This window comes from Oryx dammah, unplaced genomic scaffold (assembly GCF_014754425.2).
Source record: "Oryx dammah isolate SB20612 unplaced genomic scaffold, SCBI_Odam_1.1 HiC_scaffold_29, whole genome shotgun sequence".
Lineage (NCBI taxonomy): Eukaryota > Metazoa > Chordata > Mammalia > Artiodactyla > Bovidae > Oryx > Oryx dammah.
In genome coordinates this window covers 16,186,950-16,202,788 of record NW_024070213.1, presented here as the reverse complement: position 1 = coordinate 16,202,788, position 15,839 = coordinate 16,186,950, and the positions used below count along the sequence as shown (strand labels likewise).

Here is a 15,839-nt window from a genome sequence, read left to right as displayed (position 1 = left end):
ATATAAATGAACATAATGGTCAACCTTATTAAAGAAATGGACATTAAGACCATAATGAAATATCACTGTATACACCAAAATTTAAAATAAAAAAAAAAAAAGACAGGGACAAAAGAAAGACCCAGTGCAACCAACATTAAAAAAAAAAAGAAAAAGAAAACAAAAACAAAAGAAAGAAGTCAGCTATTATAACAATAACATTGTACTATATAGGTCCTGGCCAGCACAAGCAGAGGGAATTAAAGGCATAGCGTTGGAAAGGAAAAGGCAAACGGCTGTCATTTGCAGATGACGTGATTGTCTTTGCAGAAACTTCCAAGTGTCTATGGAAAAGTTAGTATACATAAAAGAGAGCTTATTAACGTTGTTGGGTCTAGAAATCAATATTGAAAATCAACTGCATTTCTATATACCAGCAAAAAGCAATTTGAAATGTAATCTTAAAAAAACACCATTTACCATAACAAAGCAATAGAGCACCTAGGAGTACAAAAGAGAAGATGGGAATTATCTGTATGTGGAAAATGATGCAAGTTCATTGAAAGACACTGCTGCTGGTGTCGTTCAGGAGCTAAGTCATGTCCGACTCTTCGCAGCCCCACAGACTACACCACACCTGGCTTCCCGGTCCTGCACCATCTCCTGCAGTTTGCTCAGACTCAAGGTCCACTGAGTCGGTGATGCCATCCAACCATCTCATCCTCTGTCGTTCCCTTGTCCTGCCCTCAGTCTTTCCCAGCATCAGGGTCTAAATAAATTGAGACATATCCCAAATCCATGACAGGAAGTTTCAGTACCAAAAAAGGTATCAATTTGTTTCCAATTGGACTTTCTATTCAATGCAATTTTAATCAAATCTTGTAGAACTTGACAAGTTGATTATCAAATACAGCAAGAGTCAAGAAGTCGCAAGATACTCTAGAAGAGTATGTTGGTAAAGTTGTGTTCACTCTAGGAGATATCTAGATTTATTTTAAAGCCATAGGATTTAAGCAAGTATGTTTCATGTGCAGGTTTTTAAAAGCTAACCAGTGGAACAAAATAAGAGTGTCAGAAATAGATCCATATATATATATGGAATTTTGATATCCAACAGAATCAGCAAAGCGGAATAGTCAGAAAAGAGAGGCTATGTAATAAATAATGGTGGATAACTGATTTTCCATATTAAACAATGAAAAATAGACCCTTGTAACACACTACATACAAAAATTGATTCTAGGTAGGTTTAGAACTTAAGTATAAAGAGAAAAAGTTTAAAATCTTTTAAAGATCATGTAAGAAAATGCTTTCCTGACCAAGAGAGCAGAGAGTGATTTTTTTAATACAAGATGCAAACAGCTTAAAGATAAAATGAAGGGTTGATAAATACACCTTTATTAAAGTTAAGAACTTCTGATAATCAAAGTATATGATGAAAAAACAAAAGGATGGGTCATAAATATTTTCACAGAGGAGAAGATATATTTACAACACATAAAATTGATAAAAGATTAATATCCAGAATATATAAAGATCTTCTGCAAATCAATAAGAAAAACATAAAACCTAAATGATCAGTCATTTCCCAAAAGAGGAAACCCAAAAGACTGTTACATATATGAAAAGATGCTCAATTACATCTTTAATTAGAGAAATGCCAAATAAACGACAAGAAGATATTACTGTATGTCTGCTGGATGGGCAAGAATTACAAAGTCTAAAAATACAAATATTGGAGAGAATGTAGATCAATGGGAACTCAAATATTGATGGCAGGGGCGTAAACTAAAAGAACAAAGTGGCATTTTTTTTCAAAGATAATTATTCTTACACCTCACAACCTAGCAGTTACACTGTTATATTTATAGTCTAGAGAAATTCTTGTAGCATGCAGAAGACATAGTTATGTTCACAGAAATACTGTTTATTATAGCAAGAAATGGAAACAATTCATAAATCCATCCACAGGAGAATACATAAATTATGATACATATCACATATCCACAGTGGCATAGTATATTCCAATGAAAATCTATGAGCCCCAGCAATATGCAACAATATGGACAAGTCTTAGAAGCATCATATTAAGTGGGGAAAAAAATTTGTATTAGAAAACTACATACAATATGATATTTTTATAGAGTTTGAAAATAAGCAAGAAAGACTGGTTCTAAATAGGAAAAGGAGAATGTCAAGGCTGTATATTGTCACCCTGTTTATTTAACTTATATGCAGAGTACATCATGAGAAACCTGGCCTGGATGAAGCACAAGCTGGAATCAAGATTGCCAGGAGAAATATCAATAACCTCAGATATGCAGATGACACCACTCTTATGGCAGAAAGTAAAGAAGAAGAGCCTCTTGATGAAAGTGAAAGAGGAGAGTGAAAAAGTTGGCTTAAAGCTCAACATTCAGAAAACTAAGATCATGGCATCTGGTCCCATCACTTCATGGCAAATAGATGGGGAATCAATGGAAAGAAAGGCTGATTTTATTTTGGGGGGCTCCAAAATCACTGCAGATGGTGATTGTAGCCATGAAATTAAAAGACGCTTACTCCTTGGAAGGAAAGGTATGACCAACCTAGACAGCATATTAAAAAGCAAAGACATTACTTTGTCAACAAAGATCCATCTAGTCAAGGCTATGGTTTTTCCAGTAGTCATGTATGGATGTAAGTGTTGGACTGTGAAGAAAGCTGAGCGTCAAAGAATTGATGCTTTTGAACTGTGGTGTTGGAGAAGACTCTTGAGAATCCCTTGGACTGCAAGGAGATCCAACCAGCCCATCCTAAAGGAGATCAGTCCTGGGTGTTCATTGGAAGGACTGATGTTGAAGCTGAAACTCCAATACTTTGGCCACCTGATGCGAAGAGCTGATTCATTTGAAAAGACACTGATATTGGGAAAGATTGAGGGCAGGAGGAGAAGGGGACAACAGAGGATGAGATGGTTGGATGGCATCACCGACTTAAGTTTGGGTAAACTCCAGGAGCTGGTGATGGACAGGGAGGCCTGGCGTGCTGTGGTTCATGGGGTCACAAAGAGTTGGACACGACTTAGCGACTGAACTGAACTGAAGTAACATATTCTTTAAGCTTATATCCATTTGTGAGAAATGATATTTTAAAAGAGTGGAGGAAATTCCCTGGCTGTCCAGTTAGGACTCTGTGCTTTCACTGCCTGGTTTGATCCCTGGTCAAGCAACTAAGATCCTGCAAGCTGTGCCAAATAATTTGGACTTCCCTGATGGTCCATTTGCCAAGACTCTGAGTTCCCGATGCAGGGGGCCCAGGTTAGATCCCTGGTCAGGGAACTAGATCCCACATGCCTTGTATCATGGCCAAAAAATAAATAAATGTCTTTTAAAAAGGATGATTCCAAGATTTTTGCCCTAATCAACTGGAAGAAAGGAGATGCCATCTGTTAAGAGAGGAAGTGGACTTTCCTGGTGGTCCAATGTTTGAGAATCTGCCTGCCAATGCAGGGGACACAGGTTCCATCCCTGGTCTAGGGAGATCCCACATGCTGCAGGTCAACTAAGCCAGTCTACCACAACTAGAGCCTCAGCAAGAGAGGCCACCACAGTGAGAAGCCCTAGCACTGCCACTAGAGAGGAGCCCCTGCTCACCACCAATAGAGAAAGTCTGTGTACAGCAACGAAGACCCAGGGCAGCCACAAATAAATAAGCTATTTATTTACTTATTTTTAAAAAGAGTAAAGGTGTAGACAGTATGGCAAGACTATGTCAAATATATGGGGGAATAAGAACTTGCGTTATTATTTGCTTGTGTGGGAATGAAAGACTGGAAGATTATGTAGAAATGAGTCACACTGAAGGCGGAAGACGGGAACTGGACAAGCTAGTGGACAGGCTGAGAATGAGAACTTTCACTATACAGCTTTTTGTATACTGGAAAGTTTTTTTTGCACATGGGGAAATGTATTGCCAATTCAAAAGAATACATCACAAAAACTGAAGTTTAAGTTGATAAAAGAGAAAGAGAAGGAATGGGAGGAGAGGTGAAAGAGTGGGTGAACAGAGAGCATCTTCTGCGATCTTTGCTGTAATGGGAGGCAGAGAAGGACTGATGCTGGAGGAGAAAGGTGGAGCTAAGGAAGGTTTGTTTCAAGCTAAAGCTGCAAGAAGTTACAGTGTGTTTACATGCTGCTGGGCATAATCAAGCAGAGAGAAGGAGGTGATAGTGCAGGAGAGGGAGAGACAGTCACTGGAGTGATAGCTTAGGGTGGTTGAAAAGGGCCTGGGATCCCCCACAGAAGGAAAGGTGCCGCTGGGATGAGGTGGTGGAAGTGGGGAAGTTCTCTTTTCCCTCCTTCTATTTTCTCAAAAAAGCAACAAGCAAGATCATCAGCTGAGAGTGAGAATTCAGAAGAACTGGACATCTGAGGACAGGAAAGCAACAGCAATTTACTCTGACAAATACTGGGAAGCCCCAGTGAGCCCAAAGAAGTTGATAAAGATACCAGCAGAGCCAGACACGAGGAGAGAATTTATAGACTGTGGCGTGTGGGAAGGTCCTCAAATTCATCTAAAGACACATGTTATCACTTTGTGTTTCATTGTCTCCCTGGCTCCATTCTAAGTTTCATGAAGACAGTGATGGCTTTGTTCCTGCTCTCCACCATGCCCCAGGCTGTAACTCAGTACCCAGCCTATAGCAGATGTTCCAGAAATAGTCCCTGCAAGAATGAATCAATCAGGAATACCTGAAATAAGTCATAATGACCCAAAGTACTCAGCATAAAAGGCACTTAGACTGATAGTGAATATTCACTTGATAAATTTGACCCACACTCATCATATAATGAGGGCTCTCACAGCATATTCTCAGGATGCAGCTGGGGCTCACTGGGGCCCAGGACACAGCATGGGTTGCACACCCAGCCTCACATGACTGTGTTTACATAAAATGTGCATCATTTTTCCTGGCCACAGGGAGACACTAGGAGGAGGGCTCACTCACTGCCTTCTGACCTCAGAATGAAGGGCTGTCAGGGACAGATGAGCAGGAGCGCAGTCCCTGCAGATGCTGATCGGAACAGTAGGTTTCCTTCTGGGAAGCGATCGTGTCAGGTTAATAACAGTAATAAGGCAGGGGATGAGGGGTGAGAATCTAGAGGGGTGGGAGTGTGAGCAGAGACTTGACTTAGAGCATTCACCACAGGGCAGAGATCAGAGAGGGCAGGCAGATAGAAAAGGCAGGTGAAGAGCAGGGGAGAGGATGAGTGGGCAGGAGTCCCAGGTGAAGTTCACTAAGCAACAGATATTGAGCATCTACTATGCGCCAGGCACTGAAGAAGGATACTGATGAACAAGGCAAATGAGGCCTTTGTTCTGCAGTGTATGTGGGGGGTGGGGGTGGGGGCGGACAATAAACAGGAAACAAATACAAGATCATTTCAGAGACTGATGAGTCGGAAAGACAGTGAAACCTTCTGATGAGACAGAGTGGGTGGCTGAATGACAAGAGGGACCCAACAAGAGGAAGATGGGGGGGGAGGTGGGCAAAGGATTCCGGGAAGTTGGAATGAAAAGTACAGGGGTGTCAAGAGGATAATTTCAGATGTTTAGAACTTTTTAGAAGTCCGATCTGGCACATCGTTTGAATATTGAGGAATACTAATGGGCGGGCCTCTCCTAACAAGGAATTCAGATTTTACTCTAAGTACAATGAAAAGCCCCTCAGATGTTTTAAGCAGGCAGGCGTTAGTCGCTCTGCTGTGTCTGACTCTTTGTGACCCCATGGACTGTAGCCCATCAGGCTCATATGTCCATGGAATTCTCCAGGCAAGAATACTGGAGTGGGCTGCCATTTCCTTCTCCAGTGGATCTTACCCACCCAGGGATCAAACCTGGGTCTCCTGCCTTGCAAGCAGATTCTTTACCATCTGAGCCATCGGGGAAGCCCAAGCAGGCAAGAGAATGATATAATTCATATTTTTCAAAACATGACTAGATATTGTGAAGACTAGTTTGTAAAGGGCAAAGGCAGAAGCAAGGAGCCAGCTAGGTAATCACTTCATTATTTTAGAGAGAGCAGATGGCTTGGACCAGGGTGATAGCAACAATGATAGAGTGGATTTCCCTGGTGGTCCAGTGGTTAAGACTCTGTGCTTCCACTGCAGAGGGTCCAGGTTCTAAGATTCCACGGGACACTCAGCGTGACCAAAAAAACAATGACGGAGAAAAGGAGATGGATTCGTGGTATATTTTGGAAATAGAGCTCACAGAACTTGCTGGTAAATTAGATACAGGGTGGGAATCAGAGCGAAAAGAGAAGGTGGGGAGGATGTTTCCTAGGTTTTTAGCCTAAAAAGTGGAAGCCATCGTATTCCAGGATGGGGAACACTACTAAGGGAGAAATGGACTGACCGGGGTGGAGGGTAATTCAAGACATCTATTTTAGCCACATGAGCTTTGCATGGCTATTAGACATCCAAGTGGAGATGTCAAGTAGGCTGTTGGATAAATGAGTCTGGAGCGTTGGATATAAATTTAGGACTCGCTGACATTTACATAGTATTTAAGCCCTGGGACTGGATGACATCACTGGACAGAGAATGTGGAATGAGAAGGGGGCCAAGGACTAAGCCCTAGGAAGCGCTAACATTTAGAGGTCGAGCAGAAGATGGAGAAGGAAAAGCCAGTGAGAATGAAAGGAAACTAGAAGCACATGGTGAACACTCACAACCCAAATAAAATAGGGTAATGTGAAAGACACAGGAAGGTAAGACAGGATGAGATTAGGGGCTGGGGAAGCCCATTTAGCTAGAGGGGTTAGGGAAGGCCTCCTAGAGGGGGTGACATAGGAACTAAGGGAAATTTTAATGAAATGAGTGACTCACTGAGAGAAGCCAGGGGAAAACGGTCAAGGCAGTGGGAACAGCAAGTGCCAAGGCCCTGAGGCAAGTTCACCTCCTCTGATTCTAGGAACATAGATCAAGTCCAGTGTGGCTAGGACATGAAGAGCGAATGGGGAGCTCCCTGGGGGGCCAGGTTATGCGGGGCCTCCTAAGGCACAGTAAGGAGCTGGCATACTCTGAGTCCTAGAAAAGCTGAGTAATGCAACTCGGTCCACTTATCTGAAAGATCGTTTGAGTTGCTCTGGGCAGGATACACTGCAGCTGGGCCAGAATGGAATCAGGGGATCCAGCTGTTGTGATAATCCGAGGATGGTGTGAGAACGTCACTCCCACCCTCATCCCACCTCATCCCCCAGCAGAGGAGAAACAGAGTCAGGAACCCAGACCTTCGGGTGACTCAGAATCTCAGAAACTCACTGGGGCAACCACGGGTGTCCACGGAGTTGGGGTGAGGGTGGAGAAGCCCGCCCCGGGAACCCGGGGAATCGGACGGTCGCTCACCCTCGGCTGCCCTCTCCCATCCTCCACCTGGGACGCGGCCGGGCGCGACTTCGGAGGCGCGGCAGCGGGAGGGTTAACCGAGCAGGGGGAGGAGGAGAGGCGGGGACCGCGCGCTCCGAGCTGCCGCGCCGAGCCCAGCCGAGCCGAGCCGAGCATCTCCCGCCGCCGCCGCCGCCGCCGCCGCCGCCGCCGCCGCCGCCCCGCGCCCCGGGCGCTAGCCCCCCACCCTCTCCTGTACCCCGTTGCCCGCAGAACCCCCCGACCATGCCCCGTGCCCCACGCATTCCCGCGACCCCCCAGGCCGGCGCAGCCCCGAGCGCCCGCAGCCGTCGCGCCGCCACGCCAGGCATGCAGGTGAGCGAGAGGGCCCCCCACACCTCCACCCGAGGGAGCCCGGCCCTGCCCTCCCCGACTCCGCGCCCTTCGCCCCCTAACCCTCCCGGCGCGGCCCCCCGCCCGGCTCGAGCCTCCAGCCCAGAAGCTCGCCTCGCCCGCCGCGCTCCGCATCCCACCGCGGGTCCCGACTCGGTCCTGCCCTCCTGCGCAGCGGTCCCGGAGGCTGCCTGCATCCCGCCTTTGGCTCGGCCCCTCGCATCCTCCTGCCTCGGCTTCCTTTTCTGCTCTCGGCGCTCCCTCCCACGGACCCCCTCGCCTACCTCCTGGCCCTCGTTTCCACACACACACCCCTACCCCCCACCCCCCACCCAACTCATCGATTTCCAACGGGTCCAGGGAGCGCGGGCCTTCGGGAAGGGTGGGCTCGCGGCCGCGCTGGGGATGGGCCCTGCTCCCCCAGCCCCAGACTCCCGCCCCACCCCCAGCTCGTCTCCTGCGCACAACAGGTCGGTGAGGAGCGAGGGGAGGGTGGGGGTGGCGCGCCAACCGGGCGACTGCGGGCTTCCTGGAGGGGGTGACTAAGGGGTGCGGGGTCCGGGGACTGGAGTTGACGTTGGTTGGGGCGGGGGGATGCACAGGCAGGAGAGGCGAGTGGGTCCCGGCGTCAGCTGGCCACAGCTGTCCCTGGGAACCCGTCTCCGCTCCACCGGCTTCCACTCCTTCCTCGGTCCCCGCAGCCTCGCTCTCTTCTGGCTTCCTCTCGTGTCTTCCCACCAGGCCCCCTTCCCTGCCTCTCTCCGTAGCTCTGTCAGTCGCGTCGGGAGCCGCGTTAGGCATTACTGACATAGCTCCGTGTTTCTCTACGTTGGAAGAAACAATTTCCAACTCCTCCATCTTTGCTGTTCCCCAGTCCCTTCCTTGTCTCATTCTATCCTCGGTACCTTGTCGTCTCCTCCCCGCTTTCTTCCTCCCCATCCCTGGTCTCCTCCGTCCGTCTTCTCCCCTCTCCTTCCTCGGTCTCCACTTCCCGTCCTGCCTGGACCTTTCTTTGCTCCTTCTCCCAGGCTCCTACGACCCCGGAACCCTCTCAGTTTCCCTCCCTGACCTTTCCTCTTATGCTCAGCATCCTACAGCTGTCCATCTTTTGTGCGCGCCCCCCACCCCAGTCCATTCGTTCAAGAACCAGCCCCCCTCACCCTCTTCCTCTTCACCTTTCTCCGCCTTTCTCACGCCTCACCAGCCTTCCGTCTCTCAGCCCATCACCTCTTCACAGCTCTACCCACAGCCCACTTGCCCAGTCCCTTCCCCAGACTCTCCCACCTTACTCCCTGTTATTCTCTGAGAGCGCTTCATGTCCAGATCTGGACCCAGAAACCAGAGGACACTGAATGTCACATCCGCATTCACTGGGGAGCCTGCTGCCTCCCCCTGGGTCTGCCACCCTCGACTCTGAGAATGTGTCCTCCTCTTTCAGAACCCTCCATCCCGATGATTCTCCCAGACTCTTTACCCCGGAGAGCGGCATTTGAGGGTCTGGCTTCTCCCCAACTCCACTTCTTCTCAGAGGGCACCAATGCGTTTGGATGACTGAACACTGAGCAAAAATTACATTCTGTAGTTTTCCCCCACCCACCTCTCCCTTTCTTGTCTCTTTCCTTCCATCCCTCCATCTCCGTTTCCTCTGCTCCTGAAGATGCAGATTCCTGGGGTCATTCACTCCTCAGAGAAAAGCCTCGAAGGACCAGTGGGGTGGGCAGTCTGGGATGCTCCCCTCTGTGCAGCCCCACACGTTCACACACTCAATCTGATTGACTTCCTCTTCCCTCCCCCTCTCAGACTCCCTCCCTTGCGGTAGGTGCTCAAGGAATCACAAGGTTCTTGGCTCTAAATTAAGATCCAAGGAAAGCTAGGAGCTGTGGGCAGAGGAAGTGAGAAGGAAGGAAGCCAGAGAAGTGAGAGTAGACCCTGGGGTGGGGAAGTAACAGGGACCTGGGAAGTTGCAGATAGGGACTGGGGGCTAGACAGGGGACTGGTCTGGGAGTTTCCTCTCCCCTCCCCAGGACAATGCTAGGCCACTGAGAGTCCTGAGTGGTGGCAGCATAGATGGGAGCTGCAGCTGGGAGGGAAGGTGGAGGTGAACGGGGAGGATGGATGAGGGAGGTCCTCAGGGCAAGGATGGGATGTGACAACCCCTCTCTCCCCCAGTAAAGGCTGAAAATCTGAGCCACCGCTGAGGATCTCGGACATGGAGTCCAGGATGCGGTAAGTTTGGAGGGAGTTTAGAGGTCGTGTTCCCTGGGGTTTTGGCCCTTTCCCTCCTAGGCCCACCCAGGGCTTTCCATTCTGAGGGCTCGACCCTTGGAAGACGGGAAGTGAGACATGTCTTCCCACAGCCACTTTCTGCACAGAGGAAGGAGGCAGCCCAAGATGGCCTTGGACTCATCGTTCGCTCTCCCTTCCCGCAGGCCTGCATTGCTGCTGTCCCATCTCCTCTCTCTCTGGCCACTGCTGTTGCTGCCCCTCCCACCGCCTGCTCAAGGTTCCTCCACCTCCCCTCGAGCCCCACCAGCCCCAGCCCGGCCCCCCTGTGCCCGGGGAGGACCCTCGGCCCCACGCCATGTGTGTGTGTGGGAGCGGGCACCTCCACCAAGCCGATCCCCTCGGGTCCTGAGATCACGTCGGCAAGTCCTGCCAGGCACCGCGCCCCCGGCCACCCCATCAGGCTTTGAGGAGGGTCCACCCTCATCCCAGTACCCCTGGGCTATTGTGTGGGGCCCTACGGTGTCTCGAGAGGATGGGGGGGACCCCAACTCTGCCAATCCTGGATTTCTGCCCCTGGACTATGGTTTTGCAGCCCCCCACGGGCTGGCTACTCCACACCCCAACTCAGACTCCATGCGGGCTGATGGAGATGGGCTCATCCTTGGAGAAGCACCTGCCACCCTGAGGCCCTTCCTGTTCGGGGGCCGCGGTGAAGGTGAGCGGGAGAGGCTGGGAAGGGATATGGACAGGGCGCTGGTTGAAGACTCTCAGGGCAGCAACAGGGGTCCTGTGTGTCAGCTCCTTCCACAAGTGTGCCGGGCCCTGGGCTGGCACAGCAGGCTGAGAGGAAGATGTGTCTGAGCCCTGGAGGAGCTCAGGTCCACTGGTGAAGACAGATGCGGAAACCCTCGGGGATGAGTCAAGAGTAATACACGCTCTAATAGAGGTGTGCACAGCATGTTTTTAGGCAAAGAGAAGGGAGAGACTACTACTGCCCGGGGATCAGGAGACCTTCCAAGAATTGACATTTGAGCCAGACCCTGGAAACAGTGGGAGTAGTCCAGGCAGAGGAAGGCCCTTCAGGATGACACCTTAACTCAGGGTGCGCAGACACAGGGCCAGTGGTTTGGGGGCGGGGCCAGGGCAGAGATGGACATTTTCACCCGCTAGTTTCCGTGCAGAGAGAGAGAGAGGTTCTGAGAGGTTCTCTCTGACCTTGGAATTCCTTCTCATCCCATATATACAGAAGATCTGAGGAAGTGGAGAAAAAAGATTTGGGAGGGAAAGAGCTGAAAACTCTGGAGAAAGCTGATGATAAAAATAAAGCAGGGAGGCTCTAAAGAAGCAGAAAAAGAGTTGGATGATGTGGCTTCCAATGGCAACACTGCTCAAGCTTCCTGAACCTACAGCCTAACCCCACCTCCAACCCTGCTTGGCTTCCCCGGCCCCAGGCCTCCCTAAGACTTTTTCCCTGTCCCCAAGCAGGTGTGGACCCTCAGCTCTACGTCACAATTACCATCTCCATCATCATTGTCCTCGTGGCCACCGGCATCATCTTCAAGTTCTGGTAAGCCAGCAGGAAGGGGATGCTGACATCCCCGTGAATGTTTGGGTGGAAGGAGCCTGGGTGGCAGTTTTCCTGGGGGTGGAATAGGAAGTGGTGGATTAAGGCAAGACCTTGGGGAAAGATAGGAAGGATCTGGGCAGGGGAAGCTGTGAGAAATGAGCTCAGGTTCCTGCTGGGGAAATACAAGGAGAGTGGGAGAGGTAGAGAGATCATTGTGAGCACAAGTTGGGGGGCTAGGGTGGCCATCCCTTGTCATTCTGCAGAGCCCTTCTTAAGGCCACTTTAATGGGAAGAGGGAGAAAATCCCAGCTTTTTGCATGCACTTAATAGCAGGTCACTCAGTTCTTCACACTTTATGGCAAGACTCATTAGACTCAGGTGTCCAGGTCATTAGCTGACTTTGAACTAGAGCTAAACCTGCCAGGCACCTGCTGCGGAGAGAAATGGCTCTCTGGGTGTGGGGGGGAGAGGCAGTTGTGGGGGGACTGTGTGTGTCCATGAGAGGGGGCGCTCATTCTGTGGCTCTGGACCAGGTGGGAGGGTGATTTAGATTCCCAAGTCCCCTGGGGGCGCAGGGACAGGAAGTGGTTTTGTGGACAGGGTCTCAGGATCTGGGGCGTAGGGAACAGTTAGAGGCTGGTTTCTCTGCTGTCAGATGTTGTGGGTGCCTGGGGGAGGCTGGGGGGTGACCAGAGCCCGAGGGGGCCCAAGCTGGGGACTTCTCGAATGGGTGAGAACCTCTCTCCTTCCGGGGTTGCCAGCTGGGACCGCAGTCAGAAACGGCGCAGGCCCTCGGGGCAGCAAGGGGCCCTGAGGCAAGAGGAGAGCCAGCAGCCCCTGACTGACCTGTCCCCAGCCGGGGTCACTGTGCTGGGGGCCTTCGGAGACTCGCCCACCCCCACCCCTGACCACGAGGAACCCCGAGGGGGCCCCCGGCCGGGGATGCCCCAGCCCAAGGGGGCACCAGCCTTCCAGCTGAACCGGTGAGGGCAGGGAAGAGGGCAGGGAGGAGGGCAGTGGCAGTGGGTGGGGCGCTCCCCACTGGGTGGGTGGGGAGGAGGCAGACTTGCCCACCCTCAGGAGACTGGGGCTCTGCTCTCTGGGCGGCCCCCCCTGTCTCCCTGTAGATCTATGTCCTGTTATCATGCTGCCATTTCACTCCATCTGGCCCCTTTAATCTCCATCCCTTTTATTTCTTGAACTGCCCTCCTGATTCTGGCTTGCCCCTTGGTTCCTGACTGTGCCCTTTCCCTTTTCCCCTTAGGATTCCCCTCGTGAATCTGTGATGTCCCCCAAGGTTGGGGCAGCTCCAGGCAGGGGGCCAAGGGCCTGGCATAGCCCCCATCCTGCTGAGGGCACGGCGGCTGTGGGCGCTGCGGCTCTGCCTGGGCTCACACCTTGGGAACACTCGCTGGCCCACAGGCAAGCCCAGCTGCTCACCCTCCTTGAGGTGGGAGCCTCACCTATCTGTGGCTTCTGGCCCCGCCCCCCCGTCCCCACCCTGGCACACTCACATGAGCCTTGCACACTCACCTCTCCCCTCTCAGGCCATTGCACACTCACGCTCTTGTACAGCCAGTCTCCCCACCCACATCCCCCCTCCGAGGATCCCGTGTCCTCCCTTTTGTCTCACACTTTTCACTTCCTCGATTTTCACTTCCTCTCCTCCCTCGTCCTGCGCTCGGCCCGTCACTCGGCAGCGGTCAGTGGGTGTACCTCTCATGTGCATTTCCCGGCCCCTCGTTGTGATGTTGTAAATGTTGTGCTCACACTCCACTTCGTGAACACCCACAGGTGGAGTTTCTGTGTCCCCTGTATGCTGCCCCAGAGAGGGGTGGGAGATGAGCTGGGGACTCTTTGGGCCCTGTCTGTCCTGGTCCCATCCCACTCCACGTCGTGGGTTTTACCATGTCCCCCACCCCACTCTAAGGACTCCCCTGTGGAAATGGGGAGTCATGAGGCCCCCAAAACTCCTCCCCAGCCCCACTGCTAAATTCTATTGTCTGGAAGATGGCTTTTGGGGAGCCTCCTGCTGCGCTGCAGGAGAAAGGGGCCCCCATTTGCCCCCCCCTGCCTCCCAAGTCCTTTTGTCTCTTCTGTCCTGGCTGTCTGTGCGTGTCACTCTGGAACTCAGAGCCCCCTTTCCTCCCCACTGTCCCCCCCAATCAGGTCCTCCACTTTCCAGTCCCCCTGAGGGCCTCCCTAATTCCACCTAGGCTGCCAGGGACCGGGGCCAGCTGGTTTAAGGCCATCGGGAGCTCTGCCTCCCAACTTGCCCCTCCCTCCCTCCCTCCTTGGTTCCTCCAACTCTCCTGCCTTTTGTCTCCTCCACCCCTCAGGTTTGTCCCAGCTTCTCATGGCTTTCCCACCTTCCTTCCTTCTTTCCTCTCTTACCTGGCTCCTATGCTGTGATATATATTTTTGTATTATCTCTTTCTTCTTGTGGTGATAATCTTGAATTCTTGTGGGATGTAAGTTTCAAAATTTTCAAATAAAGCCTTTGCAAGATACCTGAGTCCCCTGGTTCTGCCTCATGAGCCGCGCAGCGAGGAAAGGAGGAAAGGCGATGGGCAGCCAAAAGGGAGGAAAAGGAGGATGGAAGGGTGACCCTCCAGACCTGAGTGACCTGGCCTGCTCTGACCTGGAGTTGGGGTCTGGGGGCTTTGATATGGGGTGGAGCTGAAGGAAGAGACACTGACGGGAGCAGACCTGACGAGGAGCAGCCGGAGCAAACTGGAAGAGTGGCTTGTTAATTACCAGCGAAGGTCAAGAGAGACCATGAGAAAGGAGGCCGAAGCAAAGGGACACTTCTGTAGCAGCTCAGGCGATGGCACCAGCCAGAAAAGGAAGAGGAGAGCTGATAAGGCAGATGGAGGGTGAAGGGCAAAAGGAGAAGAAAAAATGGAGCAATGGAAACAAGACGAGAGGGAGCAGCAGGAGAGAGGCTGGCTGCCCTGCTTGCTTTATTTTCAGCCTTGCTCCCTAACCTGCCCCCACCCACAGCTGTCCCCCAGAAGCCCTGTGGTTAACTCTCATTAGCTTTTCCTGTTCTGCCCTCTTGAAGAGGCACTGCTGGGGTGTGGGGGTGGCATCGAGGGGTGTATTTGAAGGAGGGAACACAGGCTGCCCAGCTGGGATCAGTCACCTCTGAGCCCCCAATTCTAGGTTTGGCTCTTGTAACAGCCCTGCAAAAGCCCACACAGCAGCCTCTCAGTTGTTGCTAGGCTTTGTTGCCATGGTAACATCCAGGTCCCATTTCTCCCCCCACCCCCATATGTGCCCCACTTGCTCCCTGGAAATGGGGGAGCTCCAGGGAGGAGAGGAGACAGTCACAGGTGAGTGGGGGCTGCCCTGGCCTCTGCTGGCCTTTGCGTATTTACTTTTGCAGCTAGAATCAGGAGTGTCTATGTGGCCATAGGTGCGTGTTTTAGGGGTTGGTGAGCTTTACTGTGTAACACCAGTGAGGTGTGGCTGAATCTACGCAGCATACAATGGTGAGTGCGGGGAGGAGGGAGTGTATTTCTTAGGATCAGAGCAGTATGTGGATTCAGGGTGTCAGACTCCCTAAGAAAAAGAGGCAGCAGAGCCAGGCCAAGGAGTGATGAACCAACTGAAAGCAGAGGTGCGAAGCAAACACACTGCTGAGGGAGCTCAGAGTCAATCCAGTGGGACCTGAAGAGACTCCAGCCTGCAGCTGGTGGATGGGGCCTGAAGTGCAGGAAGAGGTGCTGCTGGGATGGGTTGGGGCAGCGAGGGAGGGACCCAAGGAATGTGGGGGGCGGGGAGGAGAAGGAGGATGGGAGAGACCTTTCTCTTCCTTCCCCTAAGGAATCTAGTCCCTGTTAGGTGGAGGTTGGGGGAAGAGGAGGCACCAAAGGGGAAGAGCTGAAGTGCCTGGACAACACTTGTCTCTTACCACCTTCCTCTTCAGAGGGACAGTGTGACCCCAAGGCTCATCCATATGCAGAAGGCACGAATAAAGGCCCCTAATGAAGAGTGAAATAATTACCGCCTGATTAGACTGCTGTTTCTCTTTATTTAAATAAATTAAAACACACCAGCAAGACACAGGAAATCCTTAACCTGTTCTTTCTCCCTAAATGCCCTCCTTCCTTAGGGAATGTCAGATGGTGGGGGAAGGAGAGAGGAGAAAGATGTCTTAAGGAATGTTAGTGGCTCAGTTGTGTCTGACTCTTTGCAACCCGCCAGGCTCCTCTGTCCATGGAATTCTCCAGGCAAGAATATGGAGTGGGTTGCCATTCCCTTCTCCAGGGGATCTTCCCAACCTGAGGATCCTCCTGACC

General features: G+C 51.6%; 1 protein-coding gene across 3 annotated transcripts; it reads left to right on the top strand.

Moving 5' to 3' along the window:
- Positions 1 to 7,675: 7,675 nt before the first annotated feature.
- Positions 7,676 to 14,050, top strand: LOC120858728 (PILR alpha associated neural protein). 3 transcript variants are annotated; one of them, XM_040235013.1, is made up of 6 exons: positions 7,676 to 7,724; positions 9,912 to 9,968; positions 10,172 to 10,683; positions 11,454 to 11,535; positions 12,297 to 12,518; positions 12,800 to 14,050. In XM_040235013.1, exons 2-6 carry the CDS (start codon positions 9,952 to 9,954, stop codon positions 12,819 to 12,821), a joined length of 855 nt encoding a protein of 284 aa, XP_040090947.1. In that variant the 5' UTR covers positions 7,676 to 7,724; positions 9,912 to 9,951; the 3' UTR covers positions 12,822 to 14,050. The 3 variants fall into 3 exon arrangements, with proteins under 3 accessions (XP_040090947.1, XP_040090945.1, XP_040090946.1); XM_040235011.1 differs by having other exon boundaries at positions 10,100 to 10,683; XM_040235012.1 differs by lacking the exon at positions 7,676 to 7,724 and having other exon boundaries at positions 8,549 to 9,968.
- The last annotated feature ends 1,789 nt before the right edge of the window (positions 14,051 to 15,839 follow it).

What these genes read in the sequence shown, in the direction of transcription:
- LOC120858728 (XM_040235011.1), top strand. An exon ending in GTTCGGGGGCCGCGGTGAAG is followed by an intron (nt 10,684 to 11,453) that starts GTGAGCGGGAGA and finishes GTCCCCAAGCAG; the next exon opens with GTGTGGACCCTCAGCTCTAC. An exon ending in CCAGCCTTCCAGCTGAACCG is followed by an intron (nt 12,519 to 12,799) that starts GTGAGGGCAGGG and finishes TTTTCCCCTTAG; the next exon opens with GATTCCCCTCGTGAATCTGT.